The sequence below is a fragment of the Giraffa tippelskirchi genome, chromosome 2 (assembly GCF_054371585.1).
Source record: "Giraffa tippelskirchi isolate mGirTip1 chromosome 2, T2T-mGirTip1v1.2.pri, whole genome shotgun sequence".
NCBI lineage: Eukaryota > Metazoa > Chordata > Mammalia > Artiodactyla > Giraffidae > Giraffa > Giraffa tippelskirchi.
Window position 1 is genome coordinate 108,436,254 of NC_137276.1, and position 25,164 is coordinate 108,461,417.

A 25,164-nucleotide genomic window follows, 5' to 3' on the forward strand; every position below is an offset into this window, starting at 1 on the left:
TTCCATGCAGAGATGGGTATGATAAAGGACAGAAACAGTATGGACCTAACAGAAGCAGAAGATATTAAGAAGAGGTGGCAAGAATACACAGAAGAACTATACAAAAAAGATCTTAATGATCCAGATGGGTCACCTATAGCCAGACATCCTGGAATGTGAAGTCAAGTGGGCCTTAGAGAAGCATCACTACAAACAAAGCTAGTGGAGGTGATGGAATTCCAGTGGAGCTATTTCAAATCTTAAAAAATGATGCCATTAAAGTGCTGCACTCCATATACAAGAAAATTTGGAAAACTAAGCAGTGGTCACAGGACTGGAAAAGATCTGTTTTTATTCCAATCCCAAAGAAGGGCAATGCCAAAGAATGCTCAAACTACTGCACAGTTGCACTCATTTCACATGTTAGCAAGGTAATGCTCAAAATCCTTCAAGCTAGGCTTTATCGGTACATGAACCAAGAACTTCCAGATGTACAAGTTGGATTTAGAAAAGGTAAAGAAACCAGAGATCAAATTGCCAACACCCGCTGGATCACAGAAAAAGCAAGAGAATTCCAGAAAAACATCTACTTCTGCTTCACTGACTACGCTAGAGCCTTTGACTGTGTGGATCACAACAAACTATGGAAAATTCTTCAAGAGATGGAAATAACAGACCACCTTACATGCCTCCTGAGAAATCAGTATGCAGATCAAGAAGCAACAGTCATAACCGGACATGGAACAACAGACTGGTTCCAAACTGGGAAAGGACTACATCAAGGCTATATATTGTCACCCTGCTTATTTAATGTATATGCAGAGTACATCATGTGAAATGCCGGGATGGATGAAGCACAAGCTGGAATCAAGATTGCCAGGAGAAATATCAATAACCTCAGATATGCAGATGACACCACCTTTATGGCAGAAAGCGAAGAGGAACTAAAGAGCCTCTTGATGAAGGTGAAAGAGGAGTGTGAAAAAGCTGGCTTAAAACTCAACATTCAAAAAACTAAGATTATGGCATCTGGTCCCATAACTTCATGGCAAACAGATGGGGAAAATGTGGAAACAGTGTCAGATTTCATTTTCTTGGGCTCCAAAATCACTGCAGACGGTGACTGCAGCCATGAAATTAAAAGACACTTGCTCCTTGGAAGAAAAGCTATGACAAACCTAGACAGCATATTAAAAAGCAGAGACATTACTTTGACGACAAAGGCCCTTATAGTCAAAGCTATGGTTTTCCTAGTAGTTATGTATGGATGTGAGAGTTGGATCATAAAAAAGGCTGAACACCAATGAATTGATGCTTTTGAACTGTTGTGTTGGAGAAGACTCTTGAGAGTCCCTTGGATTGCAAGGAGATCAAACCAATCAATCCTAAAGGAAATCAATCCTGAATATTCACTGGAAGGACTAATGCTGAAGCTGAAGTGCCAATACTTTGGCCACCTGATGAGAAGAGCTGACTCATTAGAAAAGACCCTGATTCTGGGAAAGACTGAGGGCAGGAGGAGAAGGGGACGACAGAGGATGAGATGGTTGGATGGCGTCACTGAGTCAATGAACATGAGTTTGAGCAAACTCCAGGGGATGGTAAAGGATGAAGGACAGGAAAGCCTGGTGTGCTGCAGTCCATGGGGTCACAAAGAGTCGGACATGACTGAGCAACTGAAGAACAGAATAAGGGGCTGGCAGGACCAGCCAGAGACATACAGGATCTGGGCATCCCACTCCGCCACTCCTCCAGGACTGAGGAGCCCCATGCACCGGGTGGTCCAAGCTCAGGAGCCACAAGAGGGCTTCCGGCCCCTTCCTCACTTCTAGTGAAGTTCTCACTGTGCTTTTAAAACAGCCTGTTATTTTCTTTCTGACTTAAGAATCAGACTCAAAATGTTTGGAGCTCTGGGGTTTAAATGCTTTAACGCAGTTTTTAAATGCTACAGTGTTTATATCACAGTCCTGGTAGTAGGTGGTCAGCTACTGACAGAGGTCAGAGCATATGAAAACACAATGCTTCCTCAGACCCACGAGAACCTCATCATTCAGGGCTGCGGAACCCTCCCTGTACACTGAGAATCAGAGCAGCTTCTTTCAGAGTCTGCATTTCCATAGAGAAGCCATGACCTGCTGCGAGAATGCCATCTTTCACATGGGCTCTCAGACCAGCTTCAGGAGTCAAGAAAACGTTGATCTCTCCAGTCGTGAGATGGGAGGAACAGAAATCCAGCTGCCATAGGACTACGTGTGGAACCGGCCACCTAGTGCAGGTCTGACTTTTTCCAGAAGGGATCATTATAAAAATAACTCACATCTGACGAGCAATTCACCACATACAAAGGGTCTTGACACACGTTACTGCCTTTTTTACTTTAGGGAAAATCTCCTTAGGCCAAAAGGAAACCAACACTCTACTGTCAAGCAACCTGGTGACTCAGAGGTAAAGAATCCACCTGCCAATGCAGGAGACTTGGGTTCCATCCCTGGATAGGGAAGATCCCCTGGAGGAGGAAATGGCAACCTGCTCCAGTATTCTTGTCTGGAGAATCTCATGGACAGAGGACCCTGGCGGGCTACAGTCCATGGGGTCACAAAGAGTTGGACACGACTGAGTGAGTACACGAGCACGCACACACAACCTGAAGAGGGAAGGGGTGCTTCTTCCCCAGCTCAGAGGAGGAGTGGACTGTAAGGATCCCGCTGCAGAGGAAGAGAACTCCTCAAGGAGCTTTCCTCCTCCTGGAGGGAGAAGAGTGGCCGAGATGAGGGCCATCTGAAGACAGGGGCCAGTCCTAGTGAAAGTGAGAGGGTGTTCAAATCCTAACTCAAAAGCCCCCTCCAGAGTCCCACATGAAATCGTGTGAGGAGACCAACCTCAGAAAGAGCCCCCATCCCCCTGGGCCCAGAGTTCAGCAGCTTAAATTTCTAAGTGGAGAAGCAGGGAAGCTTTTCTACACCTCTGTGACTGTCCCCAGCACTAACTCGCATGGAATCAATTCTGCCAAAACACCACAGCCCTAGCTGTGCAGCCTCAGAGCATCCCAGGCTTCCACGAGCCTCAGCACCTTTGTGTATAAAATGTCCCTCTGTGAAGAATACACACGGCACAGTCAGCACAGGCTTCAGTCAAGGGGCTGTCACGCAGTCAGTGTGCGGAGAATGAGCTGTACTCATGTGTGCTCTCCACTCTGTTCCCCATGGAAGCACCATGAGTGTGGGCTACCAGATTACAAATAAGCCAGTCACATATATTCGACAAAATAGCACACAGAAGGCAATCCTCCACCATCATGTCTCACAGATGAAAACCCTGCCTTGGCGATGCTGAACCTTTAAAGAATGAAATCATTAAAGTCTGTCTTCCTGAGATTTAAGCACTCTGTATGGCCTTGAAAATTAAACATGTAAGTTACTTCTTTGGCCGAAGTTTGAAATCATGTGAAGTAAAACACAGCTAATGCCATGAAACATACACACAACTTTCCCTGAACACTATTTGAAGCCAAAATAATGCTTTTAACCATTCTGATGACATGTTCAGTTCCCAGTTTTCACTTATTCTTGATAATAACAGTTACCATTATTAAATGAGTTTGAGCAGGCTCCAGGAGTTGGTGATGGACAGGGAAGCCTAGTGTACTGTAGTCCATGGGGCTGCAAAGAGTCGGACACGACTGAGCTAGTGAACTGAACTGACTGACCATTATGAAAAATGTGTTCAGCAGAACCATATGAAATTGCCATTTTTATACGTCCAAAATGGACAGGTTTCAGCAATGTTATGTGACCCAGCCCACCCCCAGGCCTAGGCACTGTGGTGGGTGCCCTGTGTCCACGGATGGACTAACTGAAGTCTTGTCGTCACTTTGAAGCAGGTATCAGTGTCACCATTTTACAGACCAAGAGTGGACACAGAGGCTGGTCAACAAACTCACTTGGGGTCAACAGCTAACAGGTAGGATTTGCACCCCTAATCCACGACCTGAACTTCTTCACCATACACAGGGGGCTCTGCTAAATCTTCACATTTTATAAAGAAGAGAAAAGCAGGCACATTGATGCTGGCAGAATACACTTTCAAGCCAGTGCAGATGTCACCTCCCACTATCACACCTTCTTTATATGCCTTCATTTTGCACGTCCAGAAACTTGGAACTGATTTAGGAAATGTTATTGTATTCACTACAGAAACGGTGAGTCAGAACACTTCAGCTAAAAATATAATACTACTACTCAAACTGGCTTAAGCAACTAATCACACTTATGACATCTTATCAGGTCCAGAATAGAGCTGGATTCACTGGCTCAGGTACATTGTCAAAGCCTTTGGTCCGCTCTTCCCCCCGCCCTGCCCTCCATTGCCTCACTGTAAGGCAAATGCACTCACTCACAGGGAGGGGCAACCAGCAATCAAGGCTCCATGCTTCCTTGCTCACATCCATCAAGGGGAAAGCCTCTCCACCCTCCATGGGTCTGGCCCGGCCTCATTAGCTCATGCGTCCACTTCCGAACCAGTGACTGAGGGTCACACACTGAGTGGACTAAGCCCTGAATCCAAAACCCATCAATGACACAAGGTCAGGACTGCCATGACTGCCTCAGATCACTAATCCCAACCCTGTCCTACACAGTACAGTCACCTGGAAGGTGTGAAACCTCGACACCTGGGCCCACTCCCAACCAATTTCATCACAGTTTCCACAGATAGGGACCCAAAGATGACTATCAGTGACAGGTGGGGTGCACTGAAATCAAAAGATGTTTGCTCCTTGGAAGAATAGCTATGACCAAACGACAGCATATTAAAAAGCAGAGACATTACCTTGCCAACAAATGTCCATCTAGTCAAAGCTGTGGTTCTTCCAGTAGTCATGTATGGATGTGAGCGTTGGATGTGTGTGTGTGTTCTCTTTAGTTAGTTCAGTCGCTCAGTTGTGTCCGACTCTTTGCGACCCCACAGACTGCAGCACGCCAGGTTTCCCTGTCTATCACCAACTCCCAGAGCTTGCTCAAACTCATGTCCATCGAGTCAGTGATGCCATCCAACCATCTCATTCTCTGTCATCCCCTCCTCCTCCTGCCTTCAATCTTTCCCAGCATCAGGGTCTCTTCTGAGTCAGTTCTTTGTATCAGGTGGCCAAAGTATTAGAGTTTCAAATTCAGTATCAGTCCTTCCAATGAATATTCAGGACTGATTCCTTTATGATTGATTGGTTTGATCTCCTTGCAGTCCAAGGGACTCTCAAGAGTCTTCTCCAACACCACAGTTCAAAAGCATCAATTCTTCAGCATTTAGCTTTCTTTATAGTCCAACTCTCACATTCATACATGACTACTGGAAAAACCACAGCTTTGACTAGATGGACCTTTGTTGGCAAAGTAATGTCCCTGCTTTTTAATATGCTGTCTAGGTTGGTGATAGCTATTTTTCCAAGGAGCAAGTATTTTAATTTCATGGCTGCAGTCACTATCGGCGGTGATTTTGGAGCCCAAGAAAATAAAGTCTGTCACTGTTTCCATTGTTTCCCCATGTATTTGCCATGAAGTGCTGGGACCAGATGACATGATCTTAGTTTTCTGAATGTTGAGTTTTAAGCCAACTTCTTCACTCTCCTCTTTCACATTCGTCAAGAGGCTCTTTAGTTCTTCTTCGCTTTCTGCCATGAGGTTATTGATATTTTTCCTGGCAATCTTGATTCCAGCTTGTGCTTCATCCATCCTGGCATTTCACATGCTATATTCTATATATAAGTTAAATAAGCAAGGTGATAATATACAGCCTGACGTACTCCTTTCCCGATTTGGAACCAGTCTGTTGTTCCATGTCCAGTTTTGTTACTTCTTGACCTGCATACAGATTTCTCAAGAGGCAGGTAAGGTGGTCTGGTATTACCATCTCTTGAAGCATTTTCCAGTTTGCTGTGATCCACACAGTCAAAGGCTTTGGCGTAGTCAATAAAGCAAAAGTAGATGTTTTTTCTGAAATTCTCTTGCTTTTTCTATGATCCAACGGATGCTGGCAATTTGATCTCTGGTTTCTCTGCCTTTTCTAAATCCAGCTTGAACATCTGGAGTTCTTTTCTTCCCCCACAAAAGCCCCTGCTGGAGTTTAGGATCTCTTTCCCGATGTCATATGGTCCACAGAAGGGACACAACCTAGGGTGCTGCGTAAGTCACGCACAGTGTCCAGAATGCACAGATATGACCAGATACATCACAAGAGAGAGGCAGGTGGCTCCTAACCCAGCGGCTGCTGCTCAGGAACTGTGTTGCCTCAGTACTGTGTGGAGCACAGTTGCATGTCCTATAAAACCGGGGTGACAATCTTTGAGGGCTGTGATATGACCCAACTGGATGCCATGACTCTGAAGAATCCTGTATCCCTCACGGAACAGAAGCAGAACTCTAAGGGCACCTTCCCAGGCTAACCAGTTGAGGAGCCGTGCCTTCCATGCTATCCCTGAGTTAAAGTCATGTGTGGCTCCTGGTACTCAGGCCTTTCCCCCAGCACTGAAAGCCAGCTCTGCTACATGACGTGCTCCACACCCCAGGCCTCTGCTTCATCACTCCTCTAAGAATGACTCCCACACCCATGCCTCTGGCCCATTACGTGAACCCCAAGTTTCTCATCTCCAATGACCTCTTGAATAGGTTCCTTCAGACTGTACTTTTACTGTTACTTCAAACTGAGTATACTCCACACCAAACTCATATATATATATATATATATATATATATATATATAATTTTATTTATTTATTTTTGGCTGTGCTGGTCTTTGTTGCTGCACAGGCTGTCTCTAATTTCGGTAAGCAGAGGGCTATTCTCTTTTGCGCTGTGCAGGCTTCTCATTGCAGTGGCTTCTCTTCTTGCACCACACGGGCTCTAGGGCACGCAGGCTTCAGTAGATGCAGCTCCTGGACTGTTAGGGCACAAGCTCAATAACTGCAGTGCATGAGATTAGTTGTTTCGCAGCATGTGGTGTCTTCCCAGATCAGGGATCGAATCTATGTCTCCTGCATTGGCAGGTGGATTCTTTACCACTGAGCCACCAGGAAAGTCCCCAAAACTAATCTTTCTATATCAACTATCTCCCCCTTCTAAATTGTGACCATGAATTAATTATACTTACACTTTGATCACAGACTACAGTAATTTTCAACTGTTCTTAGCTTGTTGGATTTGACCCAGGTAAGCCAAATGTTTTCTGACATCATTCAAGATATAAAGTAGTCATCTGACCACTCAATTCCATCAACAACTAAAAATCAAACATTTAAACTATGTTTCCTATTAAAATCATTGTGTAAGGTCTGATTAATCAAAGAAAACGGACTCCCTGATCTCCTGTGGAAAGGTTGACTTATTTGTCCTATTGGACCTTCTGAAGGCCAAGTGTCAAGTCAATAATGTTTGAGAGATTTTTATTGATTTTTTTTTTAAAAAAGATAAATACCACATCCATTGCACTAACAGTTTAAACACTGTGTTAATGCAAAGCATTAGGAGAAATATTTAACCAACATAATAAGACATTTATATAGAAAATCTTTGTAAATAAAGACCTTAAATATTTTGCTTCTTGATCACATGGTTATCATCACAGTTCATGTAATAAAGATGTAGCTTCCTAGAATCATGACTTTCGCAAGGCCATCTATTGGGCTGATAAGAATGTTAAAAATATGTAACTTAACTTTCACCAGCACCCAAACCTCTCAGCCTTTCTCTGTGTATATAACCCAAATATATATTCCCAAATGCCAAGTATTCTGTGTGATATAACCAAATTACAGACAAAGCTTTGCATCTCTGTGAGATGATGGACCGCTGCACACTAGCTGAAGGGCTTCCTTCATTGGCTGGAGATATATCTTTGAGCATGTCCTGTGGGTTACAGGTGCCTGGGGTTATCAGTGAGCCAAACAGGATTGCTGCCCTCTTGGAGCTCTCATTCCCGTGTGGCAGAAAGACAGTCAACAATAAGCAGACCAACCAGGGGACTACACAGAATATCAGAAGGTGGCTGGTGCCTCAGAAAAGGAGAACATGAAACCACAGTGAGGAGATAGGCAGAACGAAGGTACACTGCCCTCACTGAAGGGAAAACAATGTTTAAGCTAACTCCAGAAAAACAAGACGTGCTCCTCACAGAAGACGTTGGAGTAACTCAAAATTTGAGAACAAGCTAAAGAGCCAAGCCTTGGGAAGGGCAGAGTGAAGCCAACTGCAAACTGGAGGACTCCTTTCTGCATCCCTGTGTCAGCACTTTGAGCTGGCTGCCATGACCAACAGCACAGATACACTGCCCCAGGTGGCCAGGCAGGTAGCCACAGGGCAGCCCTGGGTCACCTAATAGTTCTAGGGCCCAGACTGGGAAAAATACTCTTCTTCAGCAGCTCCAGCTAGACCACACCTAGAAGACAACTCTGGTCTGGTTCAGGTCGCATGCCCATCACTACTATCATCACTGAGGCACTGCTAGGCCCCACACTAACCAGAAAGTGAAAGTAAAAGTCACCCAGTCAGGTCCAACTCTTTATCCCCATGGACTATACAGTCCATGGAATTCTCCAGGCCAGAATACTGGAGTGGGTAGCCTTTCCCTTCTCCAGGGGATCTTCCCAACCCAGAGATCAAACCCAGATCTCCCGCATTACAGGCAGATTCTTTACCAGCTGAGCCACAAGGGAAGTCCAAGAATACTGGAGTGGGTAGCCTATCCCTTCTCCAGCAGATCTTCCCAACCCAGGAATTGAACCAGGGTCTCCTGCATTGCAGGCAGATTCTTTACCAATTGACACTAACCAGGGGTCCAGGTAAAAGGCCCACCCCAGGGAAGAAAGCAGGAAGACCACACTGAGCAGACCCAAGCAACAGCCCCACAGAAACTGAGTCAAGGCTAGCGCTCGTAGCCCAAACACGCCACAAGCTTCACTGTACTGTGGTCCAAGAAGATATCCCACTCAGTTCTGATCATATGAAATTGAGACCTGCTTCAAAACCCAGAAAATGATCACTTTCATAAATTTCCCACATGTGTCTGAAACAAGCCAACAGCTGGAGTCTTCTATGCATTTGGGGCGGGGAAGGGGGCAGACTGACTGTGGTTTTCAAACCATTCACATCCTTACTGGGTGTTTGTGCTTTTCTAGTTACCAAGCATGGAGCGGAGTAGGATAAAACACCCCTGACCGTGGGTTTGTGAATCCCTTCTCATGAGTACCTCTGGGAGCCCCGCCAGGCTCCTCACTGACGGTGGGAATGGGCTCTGCTTCCTGTCCCCAGGCCCCGGGAGGACACAGGAACTAAAGGTCATCTGGATAGATGCCCTCAGAGTTAGCTCGGTCCCCAGTAGCCTCTCCACCATCAGCTTTCACTCAGCTTTTGTGCTCTGGGTATAATTACTATTTTTCTAGCTCAGAGGAGGAGTTTAAAATGTTTTTGTTTTGTTTTAACACCTCACCTGACATTTTGACTGTTTTCAGTGAGAAGAGTTGTCCAGGACCTATTCCGTCATCCCCCAGCCTCCTAATCCATGGCCTGCGAGGATGGACTGTGGGGAGATCTGCGGGAGGTGACTGAAGGCCTCTAAACAAAAGACAGTGGAGGCTCAAAACCATGTGGAAGTGGTGGACTGTGGTCAGACTATGGATGTATTCTGAAAGTAGGGCCATCAGGATTTCCTAACAGACTGCATGTGGGTGTCAGAGAAAAAGGAGACAAAAGCCACTCCATGTCTTTACAGGCTAGAGAAACTGGAAAGAGCCATCAACCAAAGCCGGGAAGGCCATGGTAGAGGTTGGTGGGGAAAGGTTGGGAACTTAGTGAGCTGAGTGTGAATGCACATTAGACATCCCCATGGAGATGTCAAGTAGACAGTTGGATAAGTGAGTCTGGCGATGGGGAGAAAGTCTGGACCAGAGATACAAACTGGGCAGAACTATCAATGTTCACTATCACTTAGATAAACCAAGTATGTGCAGGACAGGAGTCCTACATGCCTATTCAACACTGTCAACAAGAGCAGGAAAAGCAGCACAGAAAGCTAATGGTGAGGCATTCACGCCAGTGCACATTGACAATTACAGAACATACGCCCACTTGCTCTGTCCCATCAGCTAAGTGCTAGAGTCCAAGCCATCTTTGCGGCTTAAGAGGAATGTGAAGAATCTGCAGAAAGCCTGGGAAAAAGCCAACTACATAGTTGAATAAAGGGAAGGAAAGTGCAACCAAGCAAAGGTTAAAGGAAATGAGATTATTTAGTCAGGGATAATAAATAGCAACTGTCCTGTACCCTGGATCAAAGAAGTCCGGAAACTTGAAAGCAACTTGCCATCTTTAGGTCAAAGAAACTGAAAGGAAGTGTGCTTTCACCATGGCATAAAAGATTTAGATTATAAGTAAAAAGGGAAACACCTATTTAACACCTACCATATCAGGTGTTGGCCCAGGCACTACTGTGTTTTAATATACACTGAGACCCTTGAGGTAGAAATCCCCATTTTGCAGATCAGAAAAGGGAGATCCTAAAAGGTAAGTTCCCAAGTAGAAAATCTGTCATCTCCCCAGGTCTAAGGAATCCAAAATCCATGTTCTTTAAAACATATCAAATTGCCTAACATGAAAACTGATAAATGTAGAAACTAATTACTGGAAGAAGTAATTAAATCTTTTTATTTTACAAATTAGGAGAGATTCTTATTTTCTAGTACAATATCATACAGCAGATCTACCTAAAAGCAACGGGGCAGAAAAAAACCAGTTTTAAAATTCTTAGTTGTGAGCACTTATGACAGTCTAGAGTTACGAAAATAATCACACCACCACCACCAGACACCGAGAAAGACATACTGCTTCTCAGAGAATATTTCTGTTTTCTCATTCTGTAATAAAATACATATTCATCTTCCTAAAATACACACCAAATTCTGTAACAAATTTCAATTTTTAAGTTAAAGCAATTTTAAACGTAATTCAGGGGACAAACATCCTGGGCTTGATAGACCTTGTTTTTAATCTACCTGCGGTAACAAATAACTCTAAGGACATCAAGAAGATGACCCTTCAGAAGACTGATTAGGCTTAGGCTGTACTCACTGTGTCAAGAGAACCATCACTGTCATCATGAACAAGGAAGCCTGCCAGCGGAGACAAGAGACGCATTAGGCGTCTTCGCCCCAACCCCCACTGCATGGGACCCACAGTTCAAGCAGGAACAAACCACCCTGGTCAAAGAATGCCACCTCTGGTGAGTGTCTGGAACTGACAGACACTGTTGGGTTGTTGGCTACCTAGAGCAGCCTAAATGAAAACAAAACTCAGAAGGACTTTCACTTGGCCCTGGAACATTTCTGGAGTACCACAGGTAGAAAAGACCTTTTTATAGAACAACTGGCAGAAGGTGCTGGAAGATCACTGGCTGTAAGCAAGCTTAAACAGAGAGGGCGTGTGGTTTCGGGACATCATCTCTAAGGCCGAGCCATGCCAGATCTGGAGACAAGGGAAGGTGACAGGTCACTCGGAACTAAGCGTCCATCTTAGAGGCACTTCCTGCAGGGCAGAGGTCAGCAGAGTGGCTAAGAGACGGGACCTGGAGCTCAGCTGCCCAGACTCCCACCCAGGTATGACCTTGAGGAAGTCACTTCACCTCTGCATGCTTCACTTTCCCTATATACAAAACATAAATGACCATATTTACCTAATAAGAGTACTTAGAGAACTAGATCTGTAAACACACGTAAAGAACTTAAGCAGTAACTGGCACTCAAAGCGTACAAAGAACTCATCTAATTATTCTCTCCCTTTTCCCACCCCACCTCCAGCTGGGACCCTCTGCCTGCATGTGGCCCACACCAACCAGCCTCGATAGTGACACCCCTTCCCCACCAAGTCCAAGGCCGACTTCTGAGTCTATGGGTTCCTTCGTTCACATTCTCAAGAGAAAAAAAGCTGTTTGGTCAGGTTTCCAGCCCTCGTGGGCAGGAGTCATCCTGCACTATAAACACGGCCCCCTCCCCCAGCCACCTCCTTCCAGCTCTGGAAGGTGTGGGGCTTCACCTGACTGGCAAGTTCATGAGCCAGCACACTGCAATCTACCGGACGCTGGTCAGAGACACAGACACCAGTGTCCAAGACCAAGAACAGTGTTCCTCCACAGCAACAGCCACATCCAGGGGGTCGGCACAGTCCAGGGAGATCTAGCTCCACAGGGCCAGCCACACACCATGAGCTGCGCGCTCAGGGAAGCCACATCCTTCACAGGGGTAGAAGCCCTGCCAGAGCTCTCGCCTAGAGGGAAGCATGACCCATCCCACATGAGCGTCAACAAGCCCACCCTTCCTTCTGTCCTCATGGTGCTTACTGCACATGCAGCCAGAAGAAAGGAGGTCAGATCCTCTCCTCTCCCAGCGATATCTAAACAGATGGACGTGTATATACTATTCCACTGATTGCAAGACTCGCTATTGTTGAAATGTCAAGTCTCCCAAGATGAACTGTCGATTCAACACAATCCTAACAAAAATACCAACAAGATTTGTTTTTTTAGAAAGTGACAATGGAAATGCATTGGAAATGCAAAAGTGACGTAAGGAAATGCAAAGGACTTTAGAAACAGTGAAGACAACTTTGAGAAATAAGAAGAAAGTTGGAGGATTTACACCACCTGACTTAGAGATTTCTTCTAAAGTGTGGTATTGGCATCATGATACAAAAATGGGTCCACAAAACAGAATAATAGAGCCTGAAACTACACCCTCTCATAGAAGGTCATCAGATTTTCAGCAAAGGTCCAAACACAGCCCTGCTGAGCAAGGAAAATCTTCCAGACAAATGGAGATGGATCAGCTAGGTGGTGGCTTCATGCAAAATAGAACACACCATCACACAACTTGGAGTCCTAGCTCTCAACACGTATTAATATTAACTCAAATTTATCACAGACCTAAATGTGAAATGTAGAAATGCAAAACTATAAGATAGAAGAAAACACATTTTAAAAATCCATGTGACCTTCAGTTAGGCAAAAATTTCTATACCAAGAGCATGATTCATAGAAGAAAAAGAGCAATAAATTAAACATCACCAAAATTAGTAACTTCTGTTCTTTAAAGATGCTATTAAGAGAATGAAAAGGCAAGCAACAGACTGGGAAAAACTAGTTGCAAATTAGATATGTGACAAAGGATTTGTATGCAGAATACACAAAGAATCTCAATGTTCAATTGAAACAACCCGATATTCTTTTAACGGGCAAAAAGTGTGAACAGACATTTAATCAGAAAAGATATCAGGATGGGCAATAAACATAGGAACAGATGCTCAACATCATTAGTCATAACATAAATGCAAATTAGTAATAACTAAACGCAAATTAAAATAACATAAATGTAGTGATCTACAGTCATGAAATTAAAAGACCCTTGCTCCTTGGAAGAAAAGCTATGACCAACCTAGTCAGCATATTAAAAAGCAAGAGACATTACTTTGCCGACAAAGGTCTGGATAGTCAAAGGTATGGTTTTTTCCGTAGTCACATATGGATGTGAGAGGTGAACCATAAAGAAGACTGAGTGCTGAAGAATTGATGCTTTTGAACTGTGGTGTTGAAGAAGACTCTTGAGAGTCCCTTGGACTGCAAGGAGATCCAACCAGTCCATCCTAAAGAAAATCAGTCCTGAATATTCATTGGAAGGACTGATGCTGAAGCTGAAACTCCAATATTTTGGCCACCTGATGCGAAGAACTAACTCCTTGGAAAAGACCCTGATGCTGGGGAAGACTTAAGGCAGGAGGAGAAGGGGACAAAAGAGGATAAGATGGTTAGATGGTATCACTGACTCGATGGACATGAGTTGAGCAAGCTCCGAGAGTTGGTGATGGACAGGGAAGCCTGGCATGCTGTAGTCCATGGTGTCACAAAGAGTCGGACACGACTGAGTGACTGAACTGAGACTAAGTGAGGTCTGTCACCCACCACCTCCCCACCCCCAGAATATCTACAATTAAGCAGAATGAGCACACGGAGCATTGACAAAGACACAGCAAGCGCTAACCCTCTGCTGGGGCAGGGGAGAGGGGTGGGAGGAGCATGTACAGAACAGCGCCACCACTGTGCAGTGTGTAAAAGCTTGGCAATTTCATCAAAATGAGCTTGCACCTACTACACAAGCTAGACATTGTACTCCTAGGTATTTACCCGGGAGAAATGAAAGCCTATGTCCATGCAAAGACATATAAGAGTGCTCACAGCAGCTTTACTTATAATAAGCTCAACCTGTAGACAACCCACAGTTGAATAAATAAAGCAACTGCAGTTTATCCACATAACAGAATACTTACTATTTAGCAATAAAAAGGAATCAACTACTAATATACAAAACACAGATGGATTTCTCAAAATAATTATGCTGAGTGAAAAAGAGGCAAAAAAGAATGCAAAATGCATGGTTCCATTTATATAAAACTGGAGAAATGAAAACTAACCTGTAACAGAGAGAAGGTGAGTGATTTTCTAGGAAGAGGAACACAGCGGTGGGAAAGAGAGCTCCAAGGAGCAAGGGTACCTTTCAGGAGTGACAGTGATGCTTGTTATCTTGACTGTGATGATGCTTTCACTATGTATGTTGCTAAGTCGCATCAGTCGTGTCCGACTCTGTGCAACCCCATAGACGGCAGCCCACCAGGCTCCCCCGTCCCTGGGATTCTCCAGGCAAGAATACTGGAGTGGGTTGCCATTTCCTTCTCCAGTGCATGAAAGGGAAAAGTGAAAGTGAAGTCGCTCAGTCGCTCAGTCGACTTCACTTTCACTTTTCCCTTTCATGCACTGGAGAAGGAAATGGCAACCCACTCCAGTCAAAACTTACCAACTGTTTGCCTTAAATGTGTATAGTTTATTGCATGTCAATTATACCTCAAAAAATGTTACCAAAAAATAAGCATTTACTACCAACTGAAGCTCAAAAATAGAGACTGATCTGAATTACAAAAAAAAGGGAAGTTAACTATTTTGCACACTTGAATGAAATATGTTTCTACTAAAAACATATTAAATTAGGATGAACGGATGGGGGCAAAATTTTAGGTTAAATTGGAGGTAAGGGAGAAGAGGAGAAAGAGTAAAGAAATTTTTATTCCAAAGAAAATAAAAAACATTATATATATATACATATATATTGATATGTATGTATATGTATGTGTGTATATATACACATATATATATTGATATGTATGTGTATATACATACACGTATATACAGAGGTATGTATATGTGTGTGTGTGTATACATGGAACTCCAGCGCTGCAGTCTCTCAGACTTCTTTTCCCCCCACCACTGCTTAATGATGGGATTTCTCTATACCTGGTGTTCAGAGCCACAGACAACACACATGGTGCTGTATCATTCACAGAGAAAGGAACAGGTTACTGCCACTTACTAGCTGTTTTATTAGGTAATTTTTCTCTGTGTCACAGAATCACAACTAAATTGAAAGCAATACTTCAGAAACAGAACTAGAAATAACTGAGCACACCAGGGAGTTTTCTGTAATCTAAAGTCTGTTTTTTAAAAAACTGGTAACATCTTGGGATAATCCACTCTCACTTCTAATACTTTACCACTCCCTCCAGCCACAGAGGAACAGGTACACCAGCTGCCCAAGGACCTACAGGTAGACCCCTCCTTACCACTGAGAAGCCACCACAGCAAAGGGATGAATCCTGGGCTCTCACTAATGTACTTCAAGCCCTTCAGATTGATGCTCACGTTGTACAGGGACATCAGCATTAACCTGAAATGTAAAAGAGAATGGTGTTGAAATGCTGGCCCCTCCATGAAGTTTCACCTTAAATGTATCTCCTGGTTCACAGGACCCTAACACATTTAGGGGAGCCCTTACACTTGAGATATCCAATTCTACAATCTGGAAGATAGGCATAATAAGTAGAAGGTATGCGAAATAATACTTGTCTCTGTGAAGCTTCATGAAAGTGGGAAACAATAGTGCCACATAATCCCACCTTTTATGAACTTACATAATCAAGAGACACAAATGAGGGCGCAGGAAACCTCAAAGCCGTATTTACTGAGTAACCTTTTATTACCAATCCTGCATTTACATACGGGCAACCCTCAATTCATAAGTATACTGTACTCTAAAGGTTCAATTCACTGTTTAAAAGTTAATCCTACCTTTCATTCAATGAATGTTACCCATGAAGCCTGGGTGGCTGGGTCAGGCCATTCCACCCTATTTAATCCACCATACCGGGATGGAGAAAGCCACAATTCAACCATCGCTAACAACCGGCAATCCTACTGACCTGGAGTTAAACAGGGTTTTACAAGTGGTCTTGGGAACTGACCACAACTAGTAATACAGAGTCAAATAAAAACTGGAAAGCTATAGGATCGACTTCTGACAATATTGCAGAATAGAGAGAACCTCAAAACTTCATATGGCAAAGTAACAGAAAAGGCTATACAAATATTTTGCAAACTCTTGAAAATGAATGGGCTTGCAAGAAATGATGGGAAAGCATCTCTTACCAGGACCTGAGTGAGAGCTCAAATTCAGGAAGGTAAGACCTAAAGATGGCGGATTCCAGAGACATGGAGCGTCAGTGTCAGTGCCTTTGTGCAGAGGGACAGAAAGAAGAGCCTCTGACCAACACGAGACAGGACTTCAGAGCATAGGCCCCTTCATGAAGCTAGAAGAATTGTGAACTGCCAAGTTTGGCATGAATACATACTTTCTATATGGCCTGAAAATCCACAAGTTAATAAGAAAGTAGACCTGGGACAGGAGCTGTTCCAGCCTGTTAAAGCAAAGGGTCCTCAACTGGGTCGCCAAAGAATTCCCACAAACACAGTGCTAACAACTATAAGTTCCTAATAAAAGTCACAAAACACGTGAACAATAAGTCCTTAAAGTAACAGCACAAAGAACCAATGACAGCCAGAATTAAAAAAAAAAAAAAATTCTCAGATACTACAAGTATCAATTGCCAAATAGAAAATAGCTGTGTTTAATAGGTTTAAATAATTCAAAAAGAAATTTAAAACGAGATCAAGGAGTTACTGGGTATTATAAACAACAAAGGCAGCTCAAAAGAGAACCAAGAACACAGAAGAAAGAAAACTTTAATAATCAAACTGTAAAACTCAAGGTGTCACGTCTGGGAAAGGAGAAATACTAAACAGAAAAGAAAGCTAAAGAAATTACAGCAAACAGAACGAAGCTTGGAAGGAAGAAGCCCAGAAAGGCAGGTTCCAGGACAAAGGGAGCACTAAGGCTCAAGTGCAGATTTTGCCCAGGCTGTGGCCAGCTCTGAATCGTCCACTGCACAAGGCAGACGGTAAGGAGCCCAGTGGAGAATAAGAAGAAAACAGATGGAGGCACAGATCTGGCTGCTGACTGCCTATGGGGAGCCGGAGTTGAGAAGTCAGGTGGAGTTAACTAGGTAGTTAACTACCACCCCATCAGTTCTCCTCAGAAAAAGGCATCAGAGCCCACAGCCTGCCTCCCGAAGTGTCTCGAGTGTGTACAACTGAACATTTAACCCACAGACCAGCGGGCGAAGAAAGCGAGGCATGTGTTTTGGATGCAAATTTATGGGGTGACAAAAAAGCTTACTAATCAAAGTTTTTAAAATATATTGTAATGCAACTTTTTAAAGTCAAAACTATTGCAAAAATTCCATAATAAGCAATATATCCAAATTTAAAATCAAGATAAGATCAGTGACAGTACTGTGCCAAGACCTAATGGAGCCTGAGGCAAAAGGACAATCAGGGATTGCCACTGGCCCATTAAGAAGGGATTAATTACATAAATTATGGCATATGCATACATGCATGCCATGGAAATGTGTATTACAGTTTCCTGTTAAAATAGCTGGCTTCCCCACTCAACTTGGCTTGTCGAAAGCAAACTTCATGGCTGATGGGTCTTTATAGATACACAGGCTGGTACGGCTCCTGGGACATGACAAGCACTCAGAAAGTTCCATATGGAAACTGAACAAGCTCCGCGCGATCGAGAGCCTCAGCAGGGCAGCATGCAAGACAGTCTGTCCTCTTCTCCTTCAGAGTAGCAACGCCCAGTTCTCAAATTACCATCTTCTGCCACCTCGCAGGCCACACAATGAGCCAAAATTACAAATCTTTGCAAGTTTTCCTGACAACTTTTACACATATCCAAAATCTATACACTGGTAACTCATTTAATGAGTTATTAAGGGATGTTCAAATACTGTATTCATGAGGAAGATTCAACACAGTATCTAGAATTTTCTGAGCTCTCTAATCCAGAATCTCAAGAAGAGAAACGTTCAGGTCATCAGCACAGATGGCTGGAATTCCTGACTCCAAAGTGTTTCCTACATTGCTTTCCAGCTACAGCAGCAGGCTGAGTCACTGCAATGGAGATCGCATGGCCCACAGGGCCTAAAACTTTTCTATCTGGCCCTTTGAGGAAAGCTTGCCAAGCCCTGCTTTAGTGCCTAAAAAGAAAACAAGCCAGTCTTTCTTCTCTAGATTTTAAAAGGCTAAGTTAATATCTGGGTAGTGACTGAAGTGTGGGGCAAACCCCAGATAATATGTCTAGTTGAAATTCTTCCACTGACTGCGTTTAACTTTAAAGTGACAAAAACACAAACTGACAACTATCTCTAAAATTTCACACTTGGTCATCATCAGCTCCATCCCAAAGAAGCTAGAATGGAGCAAACGTAACCGCCACAGTACCATCTGACCTCCTGCTACTGTCAGGCCACCTCACTGAAGACCAGAGACTGCTCCCAGGTCACAGCATCACTTAGTAAACAACAAACCCTGAACCACTCACTGGTTCTCATGTAAATGCTTTCTGTTTCAACATTTCTACTTCAACCAAAAGTACTGTAAATAATGTATCAAATTTCCAACCATCAGGTCAAAAGAGACTTCCTGTTCAATTCACTCCTCTGGTTGGTGCTGTTCAGTCACTCAGTTGTGTCTGACTCTTTGCAACCCCATGGACACCAAGCCTCCCTGTCCTTCACTACCTCCTGGAATTTGCTCAAACTCACGTCCACTGAGTCAATGATACCATCCAACCATCTCGTCCTCTGTCACCCACTTCTCTTCCTGCCCTCAATCTTTCCCAGCATCAGGGTCTTTTCCAATGAGTCAGCTCTTCACATCAGGTGGCCAAAGTATTGGAGCTTCAGCTTCAGTCCTTCCAATGAATATTCAGGGTTGATTTCCTTTAGGATGGACTAGTTTGATCTCCTTGCAGTCCAAGGGACTCTCAAGAGTCTTCTCCAACACCACAGTTCAAAAGCATCAGTTCTCCGGTGCTCAGCATTCTTTACAGTCCAACCCTCACATCCATACATGACTACTGGAAAAACCATAGCTTTGACTATACAGACCTTTGTTAGCAAAGTGATGTCTCTGCTTTTTAATACACTGTCTAGGTTTATCATAGCTTTTCTTCCAAGGAGCAAGTGTCTTTTAATTTCATGGCTGCAGTCGCCATCCACAGTGATTTTGGAGCCCAAGAAAATAAAGTCTGTCATTGTTTCCACTGTTTCCCCATCTATTTGCCATGAAAAGATGGGACCGGATGCCATGATCTTACTCTTCTGGTTCCTTAGTATTAAAAGGAAATGTAGTTTCCCAAAGTACTGCCATACTAGGAGTCATTTTTCTTCCAATGACAAAAAAAGTAGGCAAATTCTGTTTTCTCCCATGAACCTAAGCAGAAGATAGGTTACAAATCTCCCTGTCTCCCGCAGTCTCAAGAGATTGAGACACATCCTCCATTGATAGCAAAAGGACTGAAAGCAAGGCTAAGATAAAGGATAAGTAAACCTGCATGCTACAAAAGTAACTCTTCTCCAATGAAAAGGCCCTCTCTCCACCTGAAGCAGCAGGACTGCACCAGTAAGCCACACAGGCTCTCCTGGTAAGAGGCCCAAGAGCCCTCCAGACAGTCTGCCATCCAAGGCTGAGTCACCAGAAGTCAAAGTGATGCAACTGAACTACCTTATTCTCCATTGTAAAAGAAATGGTAACTTGTAACCTGGAAGCAACAAAGAACAAACACACTCAGGATTTCCAAACAAACCAGCCATAAAAACAAACCAGAAGGCATGACACATCAGTCATCCAAAACTGACCAAAATCTAAAGTAGCCAAATTCAGTTCAGTTCAGTCGCTCAGTTGTGTCTGACTCTTTGCGACCCCATGAATCGCAGCACGCCAGGCCTCCCTGTCCATCACCAACTCCCGGAGTTTACCCAAACCCATGTCCATCAAGTCGGTGATGCCATCCAACCACCTCATCCTTCGTCGTCCCCTTCTCCTCCTGCCCCCAATCCTTCCCAGCATTAGGGTCTTTTCCAATGAGTCAACTCTTCGCATGAGGTGGCCAAAGTATTGGAGTTTCAGCTTCAACATCAGTCCTTCCAATGAACACCCAGGACTGATCTCCTTTAGGATGGACTGGTTGGATCTCCTTGCAGTCCAAGGAACTCTCAAGAGTCTTCTCCAACACCACAGTTCAAAAGCATCAATTCTTCGGCGCTCAGCTTTCTTCACTGTCCAACTCTCACATCCATACATGACCACTGGAAAAACCATAGCCTTGACCAGACAGACCTTTGTTGGCAAAGTAATGTCTCTGCTTTTAAATATGCTATCCAGGTTGGTCATAACCTTCCTTCCAAGGAGTAAGCATCTTTTGATTTCATGGCTGCAATCACCATCAGCAGTGATTTTGGAGCCCAAAAAAATAAAGTCTGATACTGTTTCCACTGTTTCCCCATCTATTTGCCATGAAGTGATGGGACCAGATGCCATGATCTTAGTTTTCTGAACATTTTAGCTTTAAGCCAACTTTTTCACTCTCCTCTTTCACTTTCATCAAGAGGCTCTTTAGTTCTTCTTCACTTTCTGCCATAAGGGTGGTGTCATCCACATATCTGAGGATACTGATATTTCTCCCGGCAATCTTGAGTCCAGCTTGAGTCCAGTCCAGCCCAGTGTTTCTCATGATGTACTCCGCATATAAGTTAAATAAGCAGGGTGACAATATACAGCCTTGACGTACTCCTTTTCCTATTCGGAACCAGTCTGTTGTAGCCAAATTAGCACCATCAAATAATTCTAAGGATCAAAGAGCAATAAACTTCTTAGAAAATGCTGCACATGTTATGTGAGAAAGAAGTAACTGGCAGAGGAATACAATCAGACATTTCAGACTGAATAACAGAAACTCGTAGTTGGAGGCCCATCAGCTTTTAAAGAGGAACACAGTGACTGATTAGTGACACGCTGCCCCGCTTCAATCAGGTTAGAGCCTAAAAATCTTGTTGTTCAGTAGCTCAGTCATATCTGACTCTGTGACCCCATGGACTGCAGCACGCTAGGCTTCCCTGTCCTTCACCATCTCCCAGAGTTTGCTCAAACTCATGTCCTTTGAGTTGATGATGCCATCCAACCATCTCTTCCTCTGTTGCCCCCTTCTCCTCCTGCCCTCAATCTTTCCCAACATCAGGGTCTCTTCCAATGAGTCAGCTCCTCCCATCAGGCAGCCAAACTATTGGAGCTTCAGTTTCAGCATCAGTCCTTCCAGTGAATATTCAGTGTTGATTTCCTTTAGGTATTCTTACTCAAGTACCTCAGATTAATGTTTATCTACTATGTAACATAAAAGGCACACAAAAAGGACACCCACCTCCTTGGTTAAAAAAGCAAATCCCCTTAACGAACTCCATCTGAACTCCGGCTTCCGAGAGGTGGGACCACTATCCTCACCTGATGTGGGAGCGAGGTGTACATCTCCACAGACCTTGACAACATACGTGTGGACCCCGCCAATCCTGCTCTCTGCATCTGCACTGTCCCCACCAGCATGAGAGGTTTGCCTGGGTTGGTCTGTAGGGCTCAAATGCATTTTCACTGCTGTGTCCCCGTATACTGTCACAATCTGTTTATCTATTTTCCAGCTGACAGAGGTTTCATTACTTTGCTACTATGTGCTCTGACATTTCTGCACACCTGTCACGGGGTTTATGGGCAGCACTTTCCCTGGAGTACGTATGCAGAAGTGGATTACCCGTCCCGGGCACATGCACGTACAGCTAACAGATTCAGCCCTGCTGTTTCCTCTCCCTCCCACCCGCAGAGCAGACAGGACTCATGTCCTCCCCAAAGCCCAGAATTGCCAGACTCAGACTGTTTTCACTGAGATGGAATGAAATGGCATCTCATCATGGTTATGATTTGCTCTGAGGCTGAGGTCAAGGATCTGCTCCACGTTCGTGAAGTTCAGCATGTCTTCTGTGAGGGACTGATCACCTCCTCTACCCCAAAGTGCACTGTTACTTACCTTTTTCTTACTGAGAAAGCCCAAATACAGGCTTGTTTTTTGGTAAGTATCTATTTTATTTATTTTTGGCTCTGATGGGTCTTCATTACTGCACAGACTTTTCTCTAGCTGCGATGACTAGAGGCTATTCTCTGGTTGTAGTGCGCAGGTTTCTCACTGTGGTGGCTTCTCCTGTTGCGGGGCACAGGCTCTCGGGCACACAGGCTTCAATGGCTGCAGCTCATGGGCTTAGTGGTGTGGCTCCTGGGCACTCACAGGCTCAGTTGCTCCGGGGCATGCAGGATCTTCCCGGATCAGGGATCAAACCCAAGTCTGCTGAACTGGCAAGCAGATTCTTTACCACTGAGCCACCAGGGAAGCCCTGCTTGTTTCTTTAATATACACAGAAGGATCAAACTTGATAGGCTAAAACCCTAAAAATGCCTTTCAAAAGAACTGAGGTTATACTCAGCATTGGTTACCAAGCTCTAATGTAGTAAGTACTCAACAGATGGTAAACATTTTGTGGCTGAAAGCTCTGCTGCCTAGAAAATAATATATATGAGTTCCAGACCCGAAATGTTGGAGATAAACATTTCAGAAGTTGGTTGACCTTTGTTAATATCTGGAAATGCTAATGACTCCAAATTAAGGAGTTCGAATATATTTAAGTTTTGTCTTCAAAACGTACTTTCGTCTTCAAAACATTTAACTGTTAACCAACATCATATAAATTATTTATAATGTCCTTAATGATAACTTTTCCACCATCCCATATTACTAACGTTTTTATTGGAAACCATTTAGAAACCTGATGTTTGAAGATTTCTTTTCAATTGGCATCAAGCCACTCCTTAAGTGAAGAGGTGTCAGGCCAGCCAAATGCACAGTAACACATCGTATAACTTCTAACAACAAACAAGTATGACCATAACCCAGAAAGTGAGTATTTGCCTCTCATCTGCTCATTCAGCAACATTCACTGAGCACCTCTGTGTACCAGGCCTTGAGGACACCGCCTGTGATGTCTAGAAACTTACAGTGAACTGAAGAAGATGACAAAGCACTGAAGACACCCTGACGCTTGTGCTCAGAGCTCCCTCTCTAAGCTCCGTGGCCCTAAACTTAGTTCTAAAATACCTCTACTGTTTTGAGACTCTTTTACAGAAAGGCCTCCAGAATCACCTTCCAAGAAGTACAGTCTGCATTCTGATTATCCCAGGTCAGTTCTCTCCCATTTGGAGGCTGGACATCTACAGGCAAAGTCAGCTCATTGGTCCTGATGGTGAATCGTCACTCGCTGAGGCTCCGATCTGCGGGGCTGACACAGCCACTTGGAGCTGCCCCTACTCGACATGCAGTAGGACTGGTCTGGTCATACAGCAGGGACAGGTCTTCCTGCGGCACTCCCAAGCTGGTTCTGCACCACAGGACCTGACAGACGTCCTAAGCGGGGCTTCTCACTCACTAAACTGTTGGTAACAACTGGATAGCCCACAGCTGGGGGTATAAACCAACAGTAACTGCAAGCAGGGGGAACAAGTACCCCATCCCCAGAGGAATTTCTCTAAAGCCCACTCTACAGAACTGCTGCCCTTCCTGACTGCACATGCTGTACTCTCAGGGGCCCCTGCATGGTGAGGCACGCTGTGTCAGTGACCAATGCTGCTACAGAGTAAACCTACTTCATGGAGCTGAACCCCAAGTCTGGTTGGGGGGTGGTGTTGCATACCTTATGGAGAATTAAGCGGTGGCTCAGGAATTATGGAGAACCCCTCCCTGCGACTGCCCTCCAGCTCACCCCCCAGGGCTTCCCTCTCTCCATCTTCTTGCTCATCCCCCAGTGGACCCCTCTGTCCAGCGGGGACATTACCCAACCCATTCAATGACACTCTCAGCAGGTCTGGCTGATACACTGACCCTAAGAAGCAACAAGAACAAGAGCTCAAAAAGCTTCCTGTGGCTTCTGTCAACAGGATTGGTAAAATCATAATGAAGTTTGGGCAATAAGAAAGTTGTGTGTAAAAGACTCCAGGGAGAGTTTAAAAGGCTGGAAGTAACCCTAATTCCTGAAATCCAGATCTCCAATGTGAAACACAAAACGAGTTTTTCCAGCTCTTACTGAGTGTCAAGGAGAATGGCAGCACCAGTGTCACGTGACTCCAGTGGGAAAACAAGACACAACCAGGAGTCTCTGAGGGTCCACCGTGCCAGACCCAGGGCCAGCACGACACCTGGGGGCCCTCGGCAATCCCAAGGTCAGGGCACAACCCTGAACACAATAGCCCAGACTCTGCCTGTGCCAGGCACTCTGTGTGCCAGGCTGATGCCCCATGGCTGGAGGTGGAAGGGTAAGGGCTAATGCTGGTGAGGATGGGGAAATTCCAGATATTTCACACCCTGAGGGCTGGCTGCAAGAGGAAGAGGTGGGCAGGATTCACCCCCGACCCAGCGGCTCATCACCACCTGCCAGAACTCACTTCCCCAGCCTCGGCAGACAGAGACTGGCCTCGGGCTGGCCTGGGGCTGCCCACAGTCCTATCAAGTGGCCACATGGTACAGACGCCAAAGAGGCTGATGAGAATGTAAAAATTATCAACAGAGAACACAGTCCTGGATGATGTAGCAAGAAGGTCATCCCCTTGGAGGTACAGATGCCGAGGCTTAAATGATACAGCCAACAGCAACCCCGCCACCCTGCCATCAGCACAAGCACCTTGAGAAGCCCCAGGGCCCACTGGTGTCCAACCACCAGATGTCGTTGGAAGTTTCTAGACTTGGAGAGCTGAAAAAGGGTCTTCCAAAAAAAAGGCAGATAAACT

The 25,164-nt window shown here is 44.6% G+C and overlaps 1 protein-coding gene across 4 annotated transcripts in view; it reads right to left on the minus strand.

Annotated features, from left to right (window-relative positions):
* HSF2BP (heat shock transcription factor 2 binding protein) overlaps positions 1–25,164 on the minus strand; it is a 78,933-nt gene that overhangs the window by 14,383 nt on the left and 39,386 nt on the right. For all 4 annotated transcript variants that reach the window (XM_081570028.1, XM_081570024.1, XM_081570027.1 and 1 more), the window contains one exon: positions 15,672–15,775. In XM_081570028.1, coding sequence (XP_081426154.1) covers positions 15,672–15,775 — 104 coding nt within the window. The remainder of the gene's footprint in view (positions 1–15,671; positions 15,776–25,164) is intronic.